The sequence below is a fragment of the Prionailurus viverrinus genome, chromosome E1 (assembly GCF_022837055.1).
Source record: "Prionailurus viverrinus isolate Anna chromosome E1, UM_Priviv_1.0, whole genome shotgun sequence".
In the NCBI taxonomy this organism is placed as follows: domain Eukaryota; kingdom Metazoa; phylum Chordata; class Mammalia; order Carnivora; family Felidae; genus Prionailurus; species Prionailurus viverrinus.
Window position 1 is genome coordinate 13,830,132 of NC_062574.1, and position 17,612 is coordinate 13,847,743.

Below are 17,612 nucleotides of genomic sequence, written 5' to 3' on the forward strand. Positions count from 1 at the left end.
AAAGCAACTCCAGACCCACTCCTAATCACTCCCCATCCCCCCCTCCCCCCAGCCCCTGGCGACCAACTAATCTACTTTCTGTTTCTATGGATTTGCCTCTTCCAGACGTGTCATAGAGACAGAATCACACAACGTGTTGTGTTTTGTGACTGGCTTCTTTCCCTTAGCATAGTCTTTTCGAGGTTAACTAAGTTGTAGCACGTATCAGTGGTTCAACTCCTTTTCATTGAAAAAAAAAGTATCCCATTGATGGATATACCACATTTTATTTATCCACCTTGAGCTATTACGAACAGCCAGGAACATCTGTGTGCTGGTTTTTATGTCGATATGTGTATTCTTTCTCTGGAGTCTCTACCTAGGAGTGGAATGGCCGAGTCAGATGATAACCTCAAGTTTAACTCTCTGAAGAACTGCCAAGCTATTTTACAAAGCAGGTGCATTAGTTTACACCCCTACCAGCAATGCCTGGGATTCTAGTTTCTCCATATCCTCTCCAATACTTCTTATTATGTGTCTCTTTGATTATAGCCGCCCAAGAAGCATGAATGTCTCAATGCCCTTTTAATGAGGTTGCTAATGACCTCCTAATTGTCTACCCAAGCAAGGGTTTGGGTCACAGTGCAGGGCTTCTCTGCACATTGACACTGTGGACTCTCCCTCCTGGAATCCCTCCCCTCTGGGCTTTCTCTCCCTCATCTTCCCTCCCTTTCTCCCCTTGCCCTTAAATGCTGGTGTCCCCCAGGCATTCTATACACCCCCCTGAGTGGCCATATTCATTGATCCATCTTTGACTCCCTTCTGCGGTCAAGGCCTCTCTCCTAAGCTTAAGACTTTCATCCTGACCACTCAGAATTCTGCACTTCTCTGCTGGGCAGGCCACAAGGACTCTCACATGTACTGGTTCCAAACAGGGTTTTTCATCCCCCTCTGTAAACCCACCCCTCATCCTGCATGCCCAGGCTCGGGTCCTGGGGTCACCATTCGGGGTGACAGGCAGACAACCTAAATCCCTCCTTTTCCCTCACAAGACTGTAAGCTTCTGGAAGGCAGGTTTGTGCCTCCTGTAGCTCTTGCTGGAGCACTGACCCCAGCATGTAGCAAGCACTCAAGACATGTTACTTGCTGAATTAAAGGGCAAATGGTCTCACCATTAAAGGATCAGAAAGACAATGAGCAAGAACAGGTTAATACCATGCAGTATAAGAGCTGCTTTTAAAAAGACAGAAAACATTCTAGAAGCCTAAGGAAAGTTAATTAACTGTCTTGGCAGGGAAGCCTTCCATAAGAGGGAACATTTGAGTGAGCTTTGGAAAAGGAGGCAAAGAAAGAATCCAAGCAACATTTCTAGTTTGGGTCCAAATGCGACATGGACAATTCTGGAAGGGCCCACACAGAGACTGGCCAAATCTGCCTCAGTGGACACAGCAGAGTGAGACAGGTGCCTGAAGTGGGGACCAAGGTTAGAAGGAAGCCGTCTCCCGAAGCAGCGCAAAGCCCTCCCTGAGGTTGGCCATCTGGCAGCTGCAGCGGTGGAAGGACCCACAAACCCCTCACTGGACAGTTACCATCGTGTCCGGCCATCGCCTTGGCCTTCAGCGCCCGTGTGTAGACGGGGGAAGAGTCCCGACCGCCGCTTGATGGGGCTCCGCGACTGGTTTTTCACGGCTGCTGCCGCCGCCACTGGAGGCTGCCGATGAAACCACCAAAATGAGTGTTCATGGCCCACCCCAGACCCCAGTCTCCTTCCCTTCACCCCCCACCCATCTCTGGTCTACAAATAGCTTGTGCAACCCCCAACCAGTCTGGAGGGGATCCCACAAAACAGCAAGACAGCTGGGAAAGCGAGGATCTATGTAACAGGAGCTGAGACCCCAAGACTCAAGCCATTTGCAGCCCATTTTCCTGTGTTCTTAAGCCAGACCTTGTGGCCCCAGGTAATAATCACCAAAGACCACAATTCTTGGAGGAACAAGGGGTCGGGGCCATGATAAGGAGAGCCCAGCACATTGAGAAGGTCAGGATGATTCATGGGGTCACAGACTGAGAACCAGGAAGCTGAGAGAGCCCGGGGAATGACCTGGTCCAACCGCTAGCTTTACCAGTGAGGAAGCTGAGGAGCCTAGGGGTGAGGGGACTGGGCTAGGGTCACACAGCAAATCACCATAAGGACAAGGACAAGAACCCACGGCTCTGACTCTCCATCCATTCCTCACAGTAACGGGGTCCAAGCTGAGTGTCTCAGTAACAAGACAGAATGAGAGCGGCAGAACCAGATCCACAGGCACCCACGGGCCAAGGGAACCGCCGAGAATGTGACTCTGCTTCAGCTACATGCAGGGGGGAGGAGCAAGGGGTGGGAGACTGAGGAGCAGGGACTGCAGTCATCCTTTAGAGCCCTCCAGACCTCTAATCCAGGCCCCGACTTCTGCCATTTGTGTCCTATGCAACGTTGGGTGAGTAGCCAAACTCTCTGGGCCCCAGTCTCCTCGCCCACAGAATGGGGATAATTGTCCTGCCCTGCTCATTTCACAGACCTTCTGGGTGGGACAAGACAATAGTATGAAATATTTGGTAAGTTAAATGAATTATGTAAGACCACTTACAATACTAGTCCTTAGTATCATGGTGGGTAACTATCTGGGGGAAAAAAAAAAAACAGAAAAAGAAAAGGAAAGAAAAGAAAACCCTACTCTATCCCTTTGCTTTTTAAAAGGACCAACTATGTGGTTCTTTCGCCCGGCCAGTCCCTGGTGCAAACAGACCAGACCCAAACCCACAGACACACCAGGCTCTTTCCTTGGGAACTGCATACACAGTGATTAACAGTCAAGACTTTGGATCAGGGAGACACGCATTCAAACCCCAGCTTTTCAGCTTAACTAGGTGACCTGTGGCAGGTGACTAAACCCCTCTGGGCCTCCCTTCCTCAAATTCGAAATGGAGAACACATCAATTTCTACCTCTAAGAGCTGTTAGAGGGATCAGATAAGGTCTATGAATCAGTTAGTTCAGTCCCTGGTGCACAGCAAGCCAAGGGTGACTACCGTCGTCATTAATAACAAAGCAAGGACACCCCTCCTGGGTCCCCAGCCTCTGGGCAGAGAAAAGTGCCCCAAAACTGAAACTGAAATGGAGGCTCCATTTCACAGGCAGGGCCTAGGGTCACCCCCAAACAGCCTCAATCTGCCCCGTCCCTGCTCAGGCCACCTGGCCCAAGCCTGGGTGAACACATCATCCTTCACAGGCCTGGGGTGGGGGACCCTCCCCAGGAACCGCATGCTGCCCCAGGGGCCTGTGGCGCTCACCGAGAAGGTGGTCTTGGTGACATCCATGCTGTTGTGGGAGATGCCCCCACTGAGGCTGCCGGGGATGCCCCCACTGTGCTGCTTCTTCTGGCTGCTCACCATGGTCTCCATGGAGTGGCTACGCACACGGATGGCTCTCTATGGGGAGAAGAGACAGGGACCTGAGAGTTGGAGCCCAGCCCACCGGGTGCCCCTGCCCTCCTGGTGGGGTCTGTGGACAGAGCCCTCAGCTTTTGCACACTTGTGCACACTCAGGCCACTCAGGGCCACCAAAGAGCAAAGGGCACATTGGCAAACAGTGAAGGGTCCAGGAGGGGACACCCAGGATGATCAGGGGCTTGTCACAGCGTGGCACAGACAGGAACAGGTAAAATCAAGGCCGTTAAGCCTTTGACAGGGACGGGCCTGGGAGGTGACAATGCTCCCTCAGACCACTCGGCAGGTCTATGCTGTTCTGGAACCAGAACCAAGAGAAGTGGCCATAGTGAGGACAGCTAGTTAACACAGAGGGAGCACTCCCACAGGCCCTGGGTCTTTTAGTGTTGCCCTAATTTTAGGAACACGTCTTGTTTCCCTAGCCGACTTGGACACTTCTTAGAGGCAGAGGTCAGGTCTGACACTTCTCTGACTCCTCTCTTGTAATTCTCCTGGTTCTGGCACAGGGACGGGCACACAGAAAGCAAACAAACAGAAGAGTTGCCATGTTTATTGGGGACTTATGACGCGCCAGGTTCTCTAAGAGCTTTAGATGTATCCTCCCGACAAGCCCACCGTGTGGATGCCCTCCATTCCATTTCACAGGTAAGGCTCAGAGAGGCTCAGTGACCCAACCAGGAGCACCAGCTAATAGGTAGTAGGACAGAGGGCCTCGATATAAACCCCGACATACGCCAAGATACACAAATGGAGATATGATGAGTTATGCACATAAAAATGCCATCCCTGGCATATTCCTCAGTGCAGAGCCACTGTCTGGTCCAACTTCCCCTCTTCCTCCACGGGACAGGGCGTATCATGATCAGTCTAAGGTGGTCACATAACCTATCCCCTTGCCAGTGGGGCATGAGGGGTGTCTGATGGGAGCTGTGGGGAAAGGTCTCCTCAAGGACTCCCAGCGGCGCCTGGGCGGCTCCATCGGTTAAGCGTCGGACTTCGGCTCAGGTCATGATCTCACAGTTTGTGAGTCCAAGCCCCGCGTCTGTGCTGACAGCCCAGAGACTGGAGCCTGCTTTGAATCCTGTGTCTCCCTCTCTCTCTGCCCCTCCCCTGCTCGTGCTCTGCGTTTCTCTGTCTCTCAAAAATAAATAAACATTGGAAAAAAAATTTTTTTAAAGGATTTCCAAAAGAGATGTGACATTCTGCACCTGAAACTGCCATAGCCACCTTGGGGCCATGAGAGACCAAGCCTGCGGGACGAAGCCAACAAGCCGGGATAACAGATGCCAAGGACCACACTGAGCCATGAGTCCCCGCAAGAGCCCTTGCTAAGTGGGCTCATGGGTTTTCCTTACTGTGAGAGCAGGCTGAGGTCCTCAGAAACTTAGCTTCAGAAAACTGACTTAGAAGGACAAAGGCATGGATGCAGGAAGCCGATTCAGGAAAGACAGCCATTGGCAAACACGAATGCTCTGGAGACGAACCATTTCTGCAAATGAGGCACACAGCCCACCAGACTCTTACCCCTGATGTCATCTAGCCTCTCCTGTGTGAGTCAAAGACACTGCCTGAGGGACATCACCTCTCTCTCCCTTTCTAGACCACAGAACAGAATCGCCTAGCAACTGTTTCCAGCCAGTACATTCTATTCATTCCATCGCCCAAAGACAACATTAAGTCACACGCCCTCTGGAAAACCGAGGCCAGGAATGGTGTGGCACCACACTGAGGTGTCTCTGGATAAACAGCAAACCTCCCTAAGTGAGTCAAGTGCTCCATAAATCTCAGCATCATGACATCCCGCTGGGGCCCCTATGGGTCTGCCGCCACCGCCACCGTCATCAACGACGATGTGTCAGCTGATCGTGTATGTTCTGATGCCCTCCTCACGGGTCTCTTTCCAAGAAAGATTTGATGTGGTTTGATGGGATCTGGTCTACTGGCCTTCGTGTACATGAACTCGCTGGATCCCTACAACTCTGAGATGCAGACAGGACAGGCACTGATAGGAAAGGTCCCAAAAGGCAAACGATCACCCAAGGTCACTGCAGGTGGGAGATGGAGTGGGGACCCAAATCCAGGACCCTGGGCTCCAGATGAAAGGGTCCCGGTCTCCCAAAGAGCTGTCCAGATTGAACATATAACGGAACTGGTTGATAGACTAACGGTGATCAGAAACCAAGGGCTTTTGACTCTCTTCAAAAAAAGTCTCCAAGGTCGATGTCAGGAAAGATGTTTTCTCCTCAAATGCCCTTGGTGCCGCTGTCTGAGTCCACAAGATAAATCTGAGGAGACAATGGGCTGACAGGGAACCCCAGGGATGTGCAGGGTGGCCATCTGCTGCTTGAAGCTAACAGAAAGAGGTCTGAATCCTGGTCTTCCCAACACAGTGTATGAACCTCTCTGACACATGGCCTCCTCGTCCGCACAACGTGGGGACGGTCCTGCGTGGGGAGGACGTGAGACCGTGGGTGCCCAATACCCGGTGTGCAACCTGCTCTCTCAGGCCCAGCTCTCCTTCCCCGCTCTTGGGGACGGAAGGTCAGAGACATGACGGTTGCCCCAAAGCCTTAAAACAAAGCTGGATTTGGACAAAATCATCCAGTGACGTGGTCTGAAGTGTTTTACATTTCAATCTGATGTGGAGCTGGAAGCACAGCCTTCTCAAACCGGGGAGGAAGGAGAGCGAGGAAAGGGTAGAGAAGAGAAAAGACAGTCTCCCCCTCCGCCTGCATCCTCCCAGGGACAGGATGCTCACTGCTTTCCAAGGGACAGCCCGACCCTTGGAAAGGCCTTCTGTGAACCGAGCTGGCATCTTACTTGTTCTTCAATCTCAGACCAGTCTGTTCCATATTTCACACAACCGTCCCTCAACTGTCTGAGGACACGAGTGCCCTCAGAGAGTGCTCTCCTCCCAGCTAACCACTGCCGGTTCCAGGGTCCCCCCTCACGGTCTCCCAGCCCTCAGCTCACCTCACGGCTTACTTTTGGACAAGCTCTCCCTTCGTGGGGGCAGGGAGGTGGTGGCACTTTCTCTCTATCTGCTTATGTCACTTCATTTAGGCAGGGGACTGAGCTACCAGTTAGTGTTATACATGGAGCAGGTCTCTTCTGGGCCAACCACAAGCCTTGCTTCCTTAGGGGTTTGTGCTTCCTCATGATTCTAAGTGGGATTTGCGAGTTGCTTCGGTTCAACAAACTTAGGGGACACGAGGCAGAGCCATGAGCGCTAAGGCGGACGTGCCTAGCTGCACAAGGCAAGCAAGAAAGGGAGGGGTGCTTGGAGAGAAAGATGCTAACCGCTTGCCTCCTGAGACACTCCTCATCAGGAGGTACACTGAGGACTGGAATGGGGTGTTCTGTCCTTCTAGCAGGGCAAATAAAGGATGCAGGTTGACAAGAGAAGGAAATACCCCTCCCCCCTCCATAGACCGGAGCTCCAATCCACAAACACCACAAACACAAAGCAGGCTGCCCCTGCTTGCGGGTACTCTGCCTGGGAAATTGCAGCCTCCTGCCCTTCTCCTGCCACTAGGGGTCATACGTATCACACCAGTGCATTAACTATCAGCACCTCTCAAAGGCTGGAGAAAGCAGCTGTCCCTGCTTGGGTGGTCCCCATTCTGCCACTGGACCCTCTCCTCTCTGGTCCTCCATTCTCCCTTCTGCACGACAAGGTTAATGGGTGGTTGGGCCAGCTCAATGTTTCTCAAAGTGTGGCTTACGTGTATTTTGTGTACACATCACGTAGCTACATCAAGGAGTGCTACTTTTTCTTTTCTTTTTTTAAGTTTTATTTATTTTGAGAGGGGCACAGAGGGCCCCCAGGCGGGGCTCGCTCTCACGAACCGCGACACCGTGACCCGAGCCAAAATCAAGAGTTGGATGCTTAACCAACTGAGCCACCCAGGTGCCTCCGAGGAGCGTTACTTTTTCTTTTCATTTCATTACAGACCAATAATAGCTTCATCAATAGCTGGCAGTGGCTGAGAATGGCATTTGGAAACAATGGTCCAGAGATCAATATTTTTGGAAGCTGAGTAATGTACAGCTCTTTCATTTTTATTCATTTTTAATGCTACTCTTTTTTTTTAAGTTTATTTATTTTGAGAGAGAGAGCGCGCACGCATGAGCTGGGAGGAGCAGAGAGAGAGGGAGAGAGAGAATCCGAAGCAGGGTCTGCATGGTCAGCACAGAGCCTAACATGGGGCTTGATCTAAGGAACCATGAGATCATGACCCGAGCCGAAATCAAGAATTGGACACTTAACCCCCAGGCGTCCCACAGCTCTTTTATAAAGAAAAATATTCTTGCAAGACCCAGAATACATCCACAGACCCCCACAGCAGTGGTTCCGCGGACCGCATATACAATATGCTTTCTTATTCCACAGAAATGTCTTTTAATTGAGAGTTTCGCTGCAAAAGTTTGGTCTCTATAATTGGAAATATGTATATTTTTAGGTTATCATCTAAGTGAAAATGCAAAATTTTTAAGTGTTTGTAGAACTGGCAGGTTCCTGAGACTATCTCCCAGCACTCAGTTTGAGAAGCAGGTCTGGACATCCATAAACCAACTGTTCTGTTTCTCATGGAAGAAAAGCCTGAAGTACAGCCAGTGGGACCGAGGTAAGAAGAGAGAACTATTCTACGTGGTGTGAGGTGCCAGGCAGCATGACCTAGGGCACCGATGGGTCTGCTTCCCTGCAGAGGGACAGAGGGCCACTGCTCTGTAGGGGGGTGGAAGGGAGAATGGTCCCGAGAGGCAAGGGGATGGATGGTTGAGATTGCTTTTAGCCCTGAGAATTCTCAACTGTCTCCACACGAGATGAGACCTTTGACCAGAAGGAGATAAAACACACAACTTTTCTTTCTGGGATCATTTTGTGCACCACTTCTTTCCAGAGGTGCAGGTGAGGAACTCCATGAGGAATGCCAATAATTCTGATGCCACAGCACCACCCCAGGAGTGCGTGAAGAAACAGCACAATGGCGAGAGGCGGTTTCCCGAGCTGGGTCAGACCGTGGGCCTGGCCCAGACATCACAAACCTCCAGGCCGCTGGGCTCCGTGCTGCTCCTGGCTGGCGCCCAGCTCCAGCCTCCACAGCCTGGGAGATAAGAGGATAATGGTGGCAGGAACAGAGTAAAAGAGCTCCTGTTCCCAACTCAGGGTTTAAAAAAAGTTCATCATAATGGTCAGAGCTCTGAAGGCTCACTCTGTGTGACCGATCGTGACAACCCCTCCCATACCCCATAAGCGCTGCCTCCGGGACAGGCGTGGAAGCAGAATGCACAAGCAGATGTCTCCAGCCCACAGGTGGAAGGATTAAGGGTTGAAAAGAAAAAGATCCTGGACTACTGGATCAAAGATGAGTAGTTGTTAAAATCTTGAAGCCTCCTCTCTGTGGGAAACCTCTTCAGTCAGCCCCACTAGAGTCGAACACAAATCAACTGCTACTCCTCCAGAGGCAGGTGACTGGGCAAGAGGCCTGGAGCCACCCTCCTTTAGACCCACAACCTGCATGTAGCTGCTGGACCATTTTATCCAAAGGCACCGTGGGCAGTGTGCACAGTCTACGAGCTTTTCCAGGTTATAAAAACAGTTGAAACTTGAAAAACCCGACTATGAGCTTCAAAATACAGAAAGAAACTTGCAAAACAAACGCTTCATTAAAATCGACAAAATATCACATTATGTTAGCTAGTCACCTGCAGCTTAAGCCATACACAAATTACATTTTACTGCGGGATGTGGGAGCATTGTGATGTGCTCGATATGATGAAGGGGCAGTGCTACAAAAGTTTTCCTATTTCCTGGGTTTCACATTCCCCCTTCTCTTGCCGGGCTAGCCGACCTAGCTCCCTCTTTCCTCCCCTGCCCCCTTTCTCCCTCATGCCCCTTTGCTCTTGATCTCCAATTTCTCCTATTTCACCCTGGCTGCTGCTGTCCATCAGGCCTGAAACAGATGCCCCAGGAATCTCCCACCAGCCTGGACAAGCAGCTCGGCTCCCACCCCCCCCCCCCCCCGCCCCCACCCCTGGGAGGAATCTCGGCAGCTGCCTCGACTAGGGCCAGCGGAGCCATGCCCTGCTCTCTGCGGTCCCGCCGGGCCGCCAGGGACAGACCCCAGGCTTGCCCAGGCCAGGCTGGCGTGGGTGGAATCCTAACCGAGTCTGGAACCAGAGGCAGCATTCATGTAGAACACGGGCTCTGCGATCCAGCAGACTCAACTCAACACTCAGATTTGAATTACTTTGTCTCTTTGAGCCTTAATTTCCTCACACGAAAAATTACACCCACAATTAATAAAACTGGAAATGAGTTATTATCCCCATCATAACAGCCTTCCTCACAGGGCACAGAGGGCACTTGTGAGGCTTTAGATGGGTTGGCGCACAGTAAGTTTTCACCTTACGCAGCAATAATAGCTAACGCTTTCACCAAGCATTTACCGTGTTCCAGGCAACGCGCACTCTCCACGTATTATTTCAGTGAATTCCTCCAGCAACTCCAGAGGTCCGATTGATCATCCGTGTGTCGTTGAGAACACTGCAGCTCAGAGACTTTAAAGACTGTGCCCACGATCACACCGAGCTGGGATTCTAACGCAGGCAGGGCTCACCCTGACCCCACACATACTGCCCCCAAAACGGCAGCTCGACAAGTCATTCTGCAACGGGCAATCCGGCAGAATGTTAACCTAAGAACCAGAAAGGCTGAGTTTGTTTCTCTACCTCTAAGTAGGTGTAAGGTTTTGAGCAGTCCTGCGGCCCCTCTCGCCTGTGCCCTCACTGGTGAGTAGGAATAACAAGACTCGTTCTGTTGACTACACACGAATACAGCCAGGGTCAAGCTAGATGCTGGACGTAAGAGCTGTGTGGACCAAAAACGCTCAGTAAACGTGATGATAAGCCTCCTGTATCTCACACTAGCTCAGTGGCTGCCCGAGCTCTACTTGAATACTTCCAGGGACAGCGAGCTCACTACTTCTTTTAGCAGCTCGTTCTCGTTAGAAAGTTCTTCCTTTTGCAAAGTCCACAGAGATTTACTTGCCTGTAACTCCGTCCCACCGGCCCTGGCTGGGTCCTCCAACGCCCTGCCAGGTGGACCATCGCAGTACCACACACTGGCTGTTACAGACCCCTAAGGCTTGTCCTGGCTCTTATCATCCTGTCCTGGACTCCTCATCCCGCCACAGAAGGAGAAAGTTGAAGGCAGTAACGTTCCTGGTTTGTGCTGGCTCCTCTCCTGCTGCCTGCTGACAACTCTTTCCCCGTCCCTGTTTCTCAGACTCCTGGGCCAGGAGGAGACAAAATCCGAATCAAGGAAGGATGCAGAAGACGCCAGAGACACTGCTGGCTGCTCTGCCCGCTCACACTTCCTGATGCCCCTGCCCTCTACCAACACTGCAATCCTGGCACTTGGGCTCTGGGGTCAGGACCCCAAAGACCTTGGACCCCTTCCTTTGTTTGCCCCACCCTCACCTCCACCATACACAATCCCCAGCCACTCCTGTGCCTGTACCTTAAAAGACTCCAAGAATCCCCCATGGCCCCCATTCTCAAACTTGTCCTCTTCTGGGCCCAGTCCCAGCATGGCCTGTGTGTGGGTGTGAAGCTCATCATGAAGGTTGTCCAGAAGGGCGGCCCTCGTCCGGTCCTAGAAGAAAAGAGGGTGGGGACGATGGAGCTGGCACCGAGGACAGAGATGCGCCCTCTCCCCAGGGCTCCAGACACCTGACCGCCAGCATCCCAGTTAACAGTGTGGACCTCGGGCCTGGCTAGGCTCCGTGCTCACAAGTACTGCAGTCAATACCAAAGCTCTGTGGCTGGCCTCTGCTCTCTTCCCCTGCCCCTTCTCCTCGAGCCATCCCACAGCTCTACCCTGCTGAGTCCCAGCTCAGATCTCTGCCCCCAGCTCCACAGCCGCGTACCCAACTGCCCTTCTCCATCAGGACGGCGCACCAGGGCCATGGATACAACCTCCAGGGGGCGCCGTGCACGCATACCAGGACTAGCCCTTGCAGCAACCCTTGCAGGCACTTCCAGGTCAGCAGGTCCTAAAAGACCTCATTCCCAATGATCCCCAGGTAGGTGAAGAGCCCAGGCCAAAGGCCCAAGAGCCGCCCTGGAATTCCACTTCGTCCCACCCAAATACAGGACTCCATCAAGTCCTCCCAACCCTGCCCCCAAACCATTTCCTCCTGTGGCCAGTGCAAGCAAGCTGTCACCATGTGTCCTGGACTCCTGTAATAGCTGACTTGCCACCCTTCCTGCCCTCCTCCCTGGCAACCTGCCCTTCTTGTCACATCAGGGTCATCGTCTAATATGCAAAGCAAACCATCACTCTCCTAAGTATTGTATCACCTCTAAAGTGCAAAAGCCCTTCCTGACCTGACCCAACCAACCTCTCCAGCTGAGTATCCAACCCCACACGAGTCCTTCTCTCAGGCCATGTCAAACCCTCTGGGGCTCCCTCAAAAGTCATGCTCTGATCTGCCCGGCCTTTGCTCATGCTATTTCCCATGCCTAGAATAACCCTCCTCAAACTTTCCTCCTGGCAGAAGCCTTGTCAGATACCCAGATTCAGCAGGTCAAGGGCCACCTCCTCCAAGAAGCCTTCCCTGAACACGTCCCCGTTCTGCATGGGCAGAAGCAGTCACAGCCCCTGTGCTGGCCTCCATCACAGCCCAGTGTGGACACTATATCATACCTGTCTCTTAAGCAATGGCCCCTTCCCACCAGCCCAAAAGCTCCGTAAGGCAGAAACTATGTCTCACCCCGGTATCACGGGGAATAGAACAGAGCCTGCCACACAGTAGGTGCTCAATAAATGACTGGTGCATGGTTGGTTAGACCTGAAGTTCGCATGAAGTTTCCACAAGAGGAAATAGTTCCTAAATCAACGCAGGACTGAAGGCTTAGAGGACCAAACACAGTGCCCCGCACCTTGAGCAGCCCCCAGGAGAAGACCCCCGGGACGGGCCGGCTGAAAGCAGCCAGGAAGGCAGGAGGAAGACTTCCAGAAACAGTGCTCTCACCTCCAGCTTTGCAAACTTGTCCGACTTGCAGCAAGCGTTCTCTGCGTTGGTGAGCTTGGTGAGCAGAAACTCCCTGAACTCCGGGCCCTGGAACAGACAAGAAGCTCTGGGATTCTCTCAGCCTCAGCTGTTGCTGAAAGGGCTTTCAGCCACAGCAACAGGTAAGCAGAACAGAGGGTCCAAGGAGAGTCCCTAAAAGGCCTCCTTCTGACATTCGGTCATTTTCTAGCCCAGGCCAGGCCCACCTAAGATGCCAATGTGGAAACCGGCTCTCCTGGTCCCAGGAAATCAACCCCTTGCCCCAGCGTTTCCATGACTGAAAGCAATTCTTGTCCAAGGCTTCTGGGACTGAGGCATAGGTACAAAAATGTTTCTTCTAGCAGAAAAGCAAAGCCAGCGTCAAACACTGTGAGAAGAGGCACTGTACTAGGCCAGGCTGGCGGCACCAGGAGAGGAGGGGAGAGAGCCCAAATAAGGAGTTTCTCCCAAGCCTGCCTAAGGTGCTTCTAACGTCCCCAGCCCAGATCCGGCCCCACTCCAGCCACGGCCACTCAGATGCTGAAACCTAGAGCCTGAGATAAGAGAAGAGCAGAAAGGGGTTTCTTACCTTCTGGAAAACAGGAGGGCTGGGCAGAGGTGGGCCAAAGGCGGGCACATCTTCCCGTGCAGTGACTGACACCTGAAACAGAGTCTCGGTGTGGGCCAGGAGGGAAGAGATCCAAGCTGAGGAGGATAATGCATTCCAAGCCCTGGCCCTAGGAAAGCCCACGACCCAGAGCAGTCCTCTGCCCTCCCCTCCCCAGAACTCAAATCCAACACTCCCATGAGCCATCACCAGCATGGCCCAAGTCGTTGTTCCTAGAAGTGGGGCCGGCTGCACAGCCATCCACATGCTCTCATCTACATTCCTGGAGGCCAGAAACAAGTTTGGCAAGATGACCAGACAGGACTGAGGAGTAGCCTGGGACTCCGCTTCTAACGCAGTACAAGTGCCCAGGAGGACTTATCTCGTTGCCTCATTTGAATGGATATTAATCCCACGGAGAAGACAAAGTGAGAACCGTTAACCCTGTCTTACTGATGGGGACACAGATGCCCAGAGACTGGGAGCCATCTCCCCTCAGGCACACAGGTGATTAGCCACAGAGATGACCAGGGAATCCAGACCTCCTGGTCCTGCTCTGTGGTCCTTTTCCCACAACACTGACTCCCAAACCTGAATCACTTCAAGTGTTTAAAAAATAAATACCGATTGCACGGGCTCCACCCCAAACTTACTGAATCACAAGCAGTGGGGCGGAGCCAGGAATCCGCAACTGTTAAACACTCCACAAAGCTTTCGTGCGGTTGGTGGACTAGTGTTTGGGAGCCCTGGCCCCACCACAGGGTTAGACAGTCTGTCTGGGTGAGCCCTGAACCAACAGAGCGCCAGGGCCCAGGCTGGGAATTGTGGGTAGGGGGACATCACGGTGCTCTTGCACAGGGGGCCCCAGGCTCTGGGTGTGGTGTCCACTTCCGGCCAGCCTGGGGAGGCAGGAACTAGGAGTGAGAGCACCCAGGCGCTCTGCCTAGGGGTGTCCCAGCCTCGGGACAGGCCCAGCACATCCAGATGCCCTCCCTGCGTGGACGTGCCCTGGTTTCACCTGCTCTCAGCCCGAAGGCTGCAGGCCTCTCTAGAGACTCTGCCCTCTCCCTTTCCCAGACTGCCGCTGGCGTGAGCCTGGCCCTGGCGTGCTGCCAGCCTCCCTGGCCTATGAAGCAGGCCAGATGCAGAGAGTCTGCCAGACCGGGTGAGCAGGCAGCTCAGAGCCAGGCCAAGGGAAGGCCCTGCCAGGGTCTGGAAGGAAACAGCGGGAGAGAGCTGGTCAGTACTGCTTTCTCTCCCCAAGCTCAAGGCTGTCTGCATGCCCAGAATTAGGAAATGGTGTGTGTTCAGCTGACATGATCTCTGGCTGGTTCCAGCTGCCAAACACAGTCCCCCACCACCACCCACTGTGCACAGGAACTGAGGTGGGGGGGGGGGCAGGCCAGAGGTCAGGCCCTCCGCCCTCTTCCCACCCCTATGGCCCTCCTTCTCAGGCTTGCTCTAGAGTGGTCTGTGCTGACTGGGTAAGGCGCTTCAGACATGCTCTTCAACCTGCCGAGTCTCTTGGTCAGATAAGCCCACCACAGCAGCCATGTCAGAAAAGCAGGGGACAGGATCCTTCCGGGTGATGCATCTTCTATCCCCACTGTGTTCCCTCTCCTGACCCCTTTTCCAACAAAGTGCCCAGGGCTTTGCTGTTCCCTCCTCTTGAGGACAGGTGGGTAGCTGGGCCCAAAGCAGAAGCTGCCAGAACACGGCCCCACCTTCTCAGTTTCTAAATTCAGTGTGGGCCTCCCAGCAGGGGGCAGGGCAGGGCTGAGAAAGAGGTGCAGGTACTGTGGGGAAGAGAATTTTCGAGGCTGGAAAGAGAAGGAGGCTTGGAGCATGTGAGTTCAAGGATACACCAGGGAGGCGGGGAGCCTCCAAGGGCTCCCACCTTGACATGCACGGCCAAGTGTGGCCTGGAAGCCTTGGGGAACCGTGGAAGGCTGCCCAGGCACCAGATCGGCAGTGAGGGGAAGGGGGTACACAGGCAGCACCCCTCCCCAGTGGGGTGCTTCCCATAGGATTCCTGAGACCTCTGCCGGGCTTCAGGAGTCAGGGGCAGGGTGACCTGAGACAGGAAGAGGAGGGAGTTCTAGTAACGGTTCAGTTGGAGTTCCCTTCCATCCGGGCAGGACAGGGACAAAATTCCCGTCTGAAAAATCATCTGACATCACCTTTCATGCACCCGAGTTTTGGAGCCAAGTTCCCACCTGCTCTGACGGCTCAGTGGTGAAGACCACTGGCAGACCTGGACACACTCCAGCTCCCCACCTCCGGGCTCTGTGGCCTCTAGCCTTAAGTGGCTTAGGCTCTCAGCCTCAATTTCCTTCCTGTAAAATAGGGCTAACAAGAGACCCTGCCTGACCAGGGGCTCGTGAAGGTTCAAGGAGGCTGTGCTTCTAAGGGCCTAGCACAGTGCCTGGTGCAGAGCAAGCACCCAGTATGGGGTAACCTGTTACCTGGGGCTTTGTTTTTTTACTTCCCCTGCTGACCTGCACCTAAGAAAGGACACTTGAAATACTAGAGAGTTCCCCTCAACCATTTCCTTCTCCCTCCCTCTCTCTCTCTCTCTCTCTCTCTCACACACACACACACACACACACACACACACCCCTCTTCCTCAACTCCCCCGACCCTTGACTCCGCTTCCCCTCCCGCAGCATGTCAGGGCTGGAAGAAACCCAGAGCTGGTCTAGTCCAACTTCCTCATTTCACACAGATGGAAGCTGAGGTCCAGAGAGGGAAGGAACTGGCTCAAGGTCATGCAGCAGTCAGAGGCAGGGCCGGGACCAGAACCGTCAGCTCCTGAGCCTCTCGGTCTGGGGGGCTTTCCTGCACCTTCCCACCCCTGTCCTTCCGTCTATTTCCTTTTCTTTCCTGTTCATCCTCCCCAGTGGAGGCCTCCTGGGACACTGTTCAGCCCCTGGGGATATCTCACCCTCCTTTGCCATAGCCCCTAAGTCTGCAGAGGTCAGTGAAAGTCCCATTTCACCCTGGACCCTCTGAGGAATCTGACCAGGTCCTCCCGGGTCTTCTCATCACCTGGGGTGCTGCTGGGAATATGAATGGACAGAGCTCTGGGGAGCATGTTGGAAGGCTGGCCTCCCTCCCCCCGCCCTGCATCCCCAGCCCCATTCACAGGTCTGCCTTCCAGCCTGGATGTTTGCCCGGCAGGTGGACCACACAGTCCCAAAGCCTGGGGACAGAGCACGGCTCTCCCTGTGGGTCCTGCTTCTCTGCTTATTGCCACCCTCTCTGAGGACAGTGCTTCTTCCTGGACGGTGGGCTCTGGCTGAGAAGCCTTGGTAAAGACTTCAGGCATCAAAGCTGGAGGTGGGGGGGAGGGGAGTGGTGTTTTTTTGGATCTCTGCATTTTCCCACCCCACTAAGCTCTTGAGAAAGTGGAGAAGCCAGTTAGCTGAGTTCCATTTCCTATCAGGAGCTAAAAACAAATACTAAACCTCCACGAGAGGCCTCTTCTGCCAGCAGAGGCCCAGCAGACAAGCCACACGTTCGCACATGACTGCCTGGCAGCGTCTGGGAGCCCTCCTACCACACAGCTTTACCTCGAGGATCCTACCCAGCGGCTCTCTGCCTCCACTGGCTGTGAAGAGAGTCAGTTGGCTGTCTGAGTGGCCCGGTGGCTGAACTGCACTCACTGGCCCTCTCCCCCTTCCCTGTAGGTCACTTCCACGTGTCCCACCCCCAGCACACAGGGGGCACTGAATGAATAAACTTGCTTCCATCAACAAATCAAACAGCTGTTTGAAGGGAATGCCCATTTTGGTGTAAGAAGGTGATCCTCCAAGGAAATGCCCAAAACACGGCTTCTGCAACTTTTCAGCTGAAAAGCTGAAAGTGCTCAATGACGGAGGAGCATGGACATCAACATGAACATGGGGACAGAAGAGTCAGCTTTCCTCGTAGGAGAGAGTGTGGGGTTTTGTTTGTAGTCTCATATCTGCTTTTAAAGCTGATGTGCATTTTGCACTCAAATATGTGGGTTTCTATTGATGTAATAATTATACGACATCATTTTCCTTTCCAAAATCTTCAAGCAAAGTTGATACTTCATGAAGATGGCCATGAAACACTTGGGCTTTGTAAGCCCTAGGAACCAGCACTGGCCTAAGCTATTTATTACACAGTTACTCCATTTTCAGATCATTCCAAGTTCCCATTGGCAACGACAGGCTCATTTCCCTCTCCCTTAGAACCGTGGTTCCTAACACTTCTGGGGAACAGGGAGCCCTCTGAGAATCTCACCTTTAGTCTCTCTCCCCGTAATATGCAAAGAAGCACATGAACACAACATCTTGCACATAAGCATTCTGCGTATATCCACAAGAGGTTCAAAGACTAACATCCACCTTAAAGACTCTGCCTCAGTCTATCTCCCTTGGAGCCCACAGTCCCCAGCACCGGTGAGATAGAAACTGTTGCCCAAGAGGTTAGAATTGTTTCTCACGGAGAAGG

At 53.2% G+C, this 17,612-nt stretch overlaps 1 protein-coding gene across 5 annotated transcripts in view; it reads right to left on the reverse strand.

Annotated features, from left to right (window-relative positions):
- Positions 1 to 17,612, reverse strand: part of RAP1GAP2 (RAP1 GTPase activating protein 2) — a 192,707-nt gene that overhangs the window by 10,786 nt on the left and 164,309 nt on the right. For 4 of the 5 annotated variants that reach the window (XR_007146870.1, XM_047832813.1, XM_047832814.1 and 1 more), the window contains 5 exons: positions 13,113 to 13,184; positions 12,506 to 12,592; positions 10,990 to 11,124; positions 3,309 to 3,446; positions 1,569 to 1,690 (listed from right to left, as the gene is read on the reverse strand). Coding sequence is in view for 4 of the 5 variants with exons in the window: in XM_047832813.1 (XP_047688769.1) it covers positions 1,569 to 1,690; positions 3,309 to 3,446; positions 10,990 to 11,124; positions 12,506 to 12,592; positions 13,113 to 13,184 (554 nt within the window). In the remaining variant the exon portion in view is untranslated. The remainder of the gene's footprint in view (positions 1 to 1,568; positions 1,691 to 3,308; positions 3,447 to 10,989; positions 11,125 to 12,505; positions 12,593 to 13,112; positions 13,185 to 17,612) is intronic. The other variant, XM_047832815.1, reaches the window with a different exon arrangement.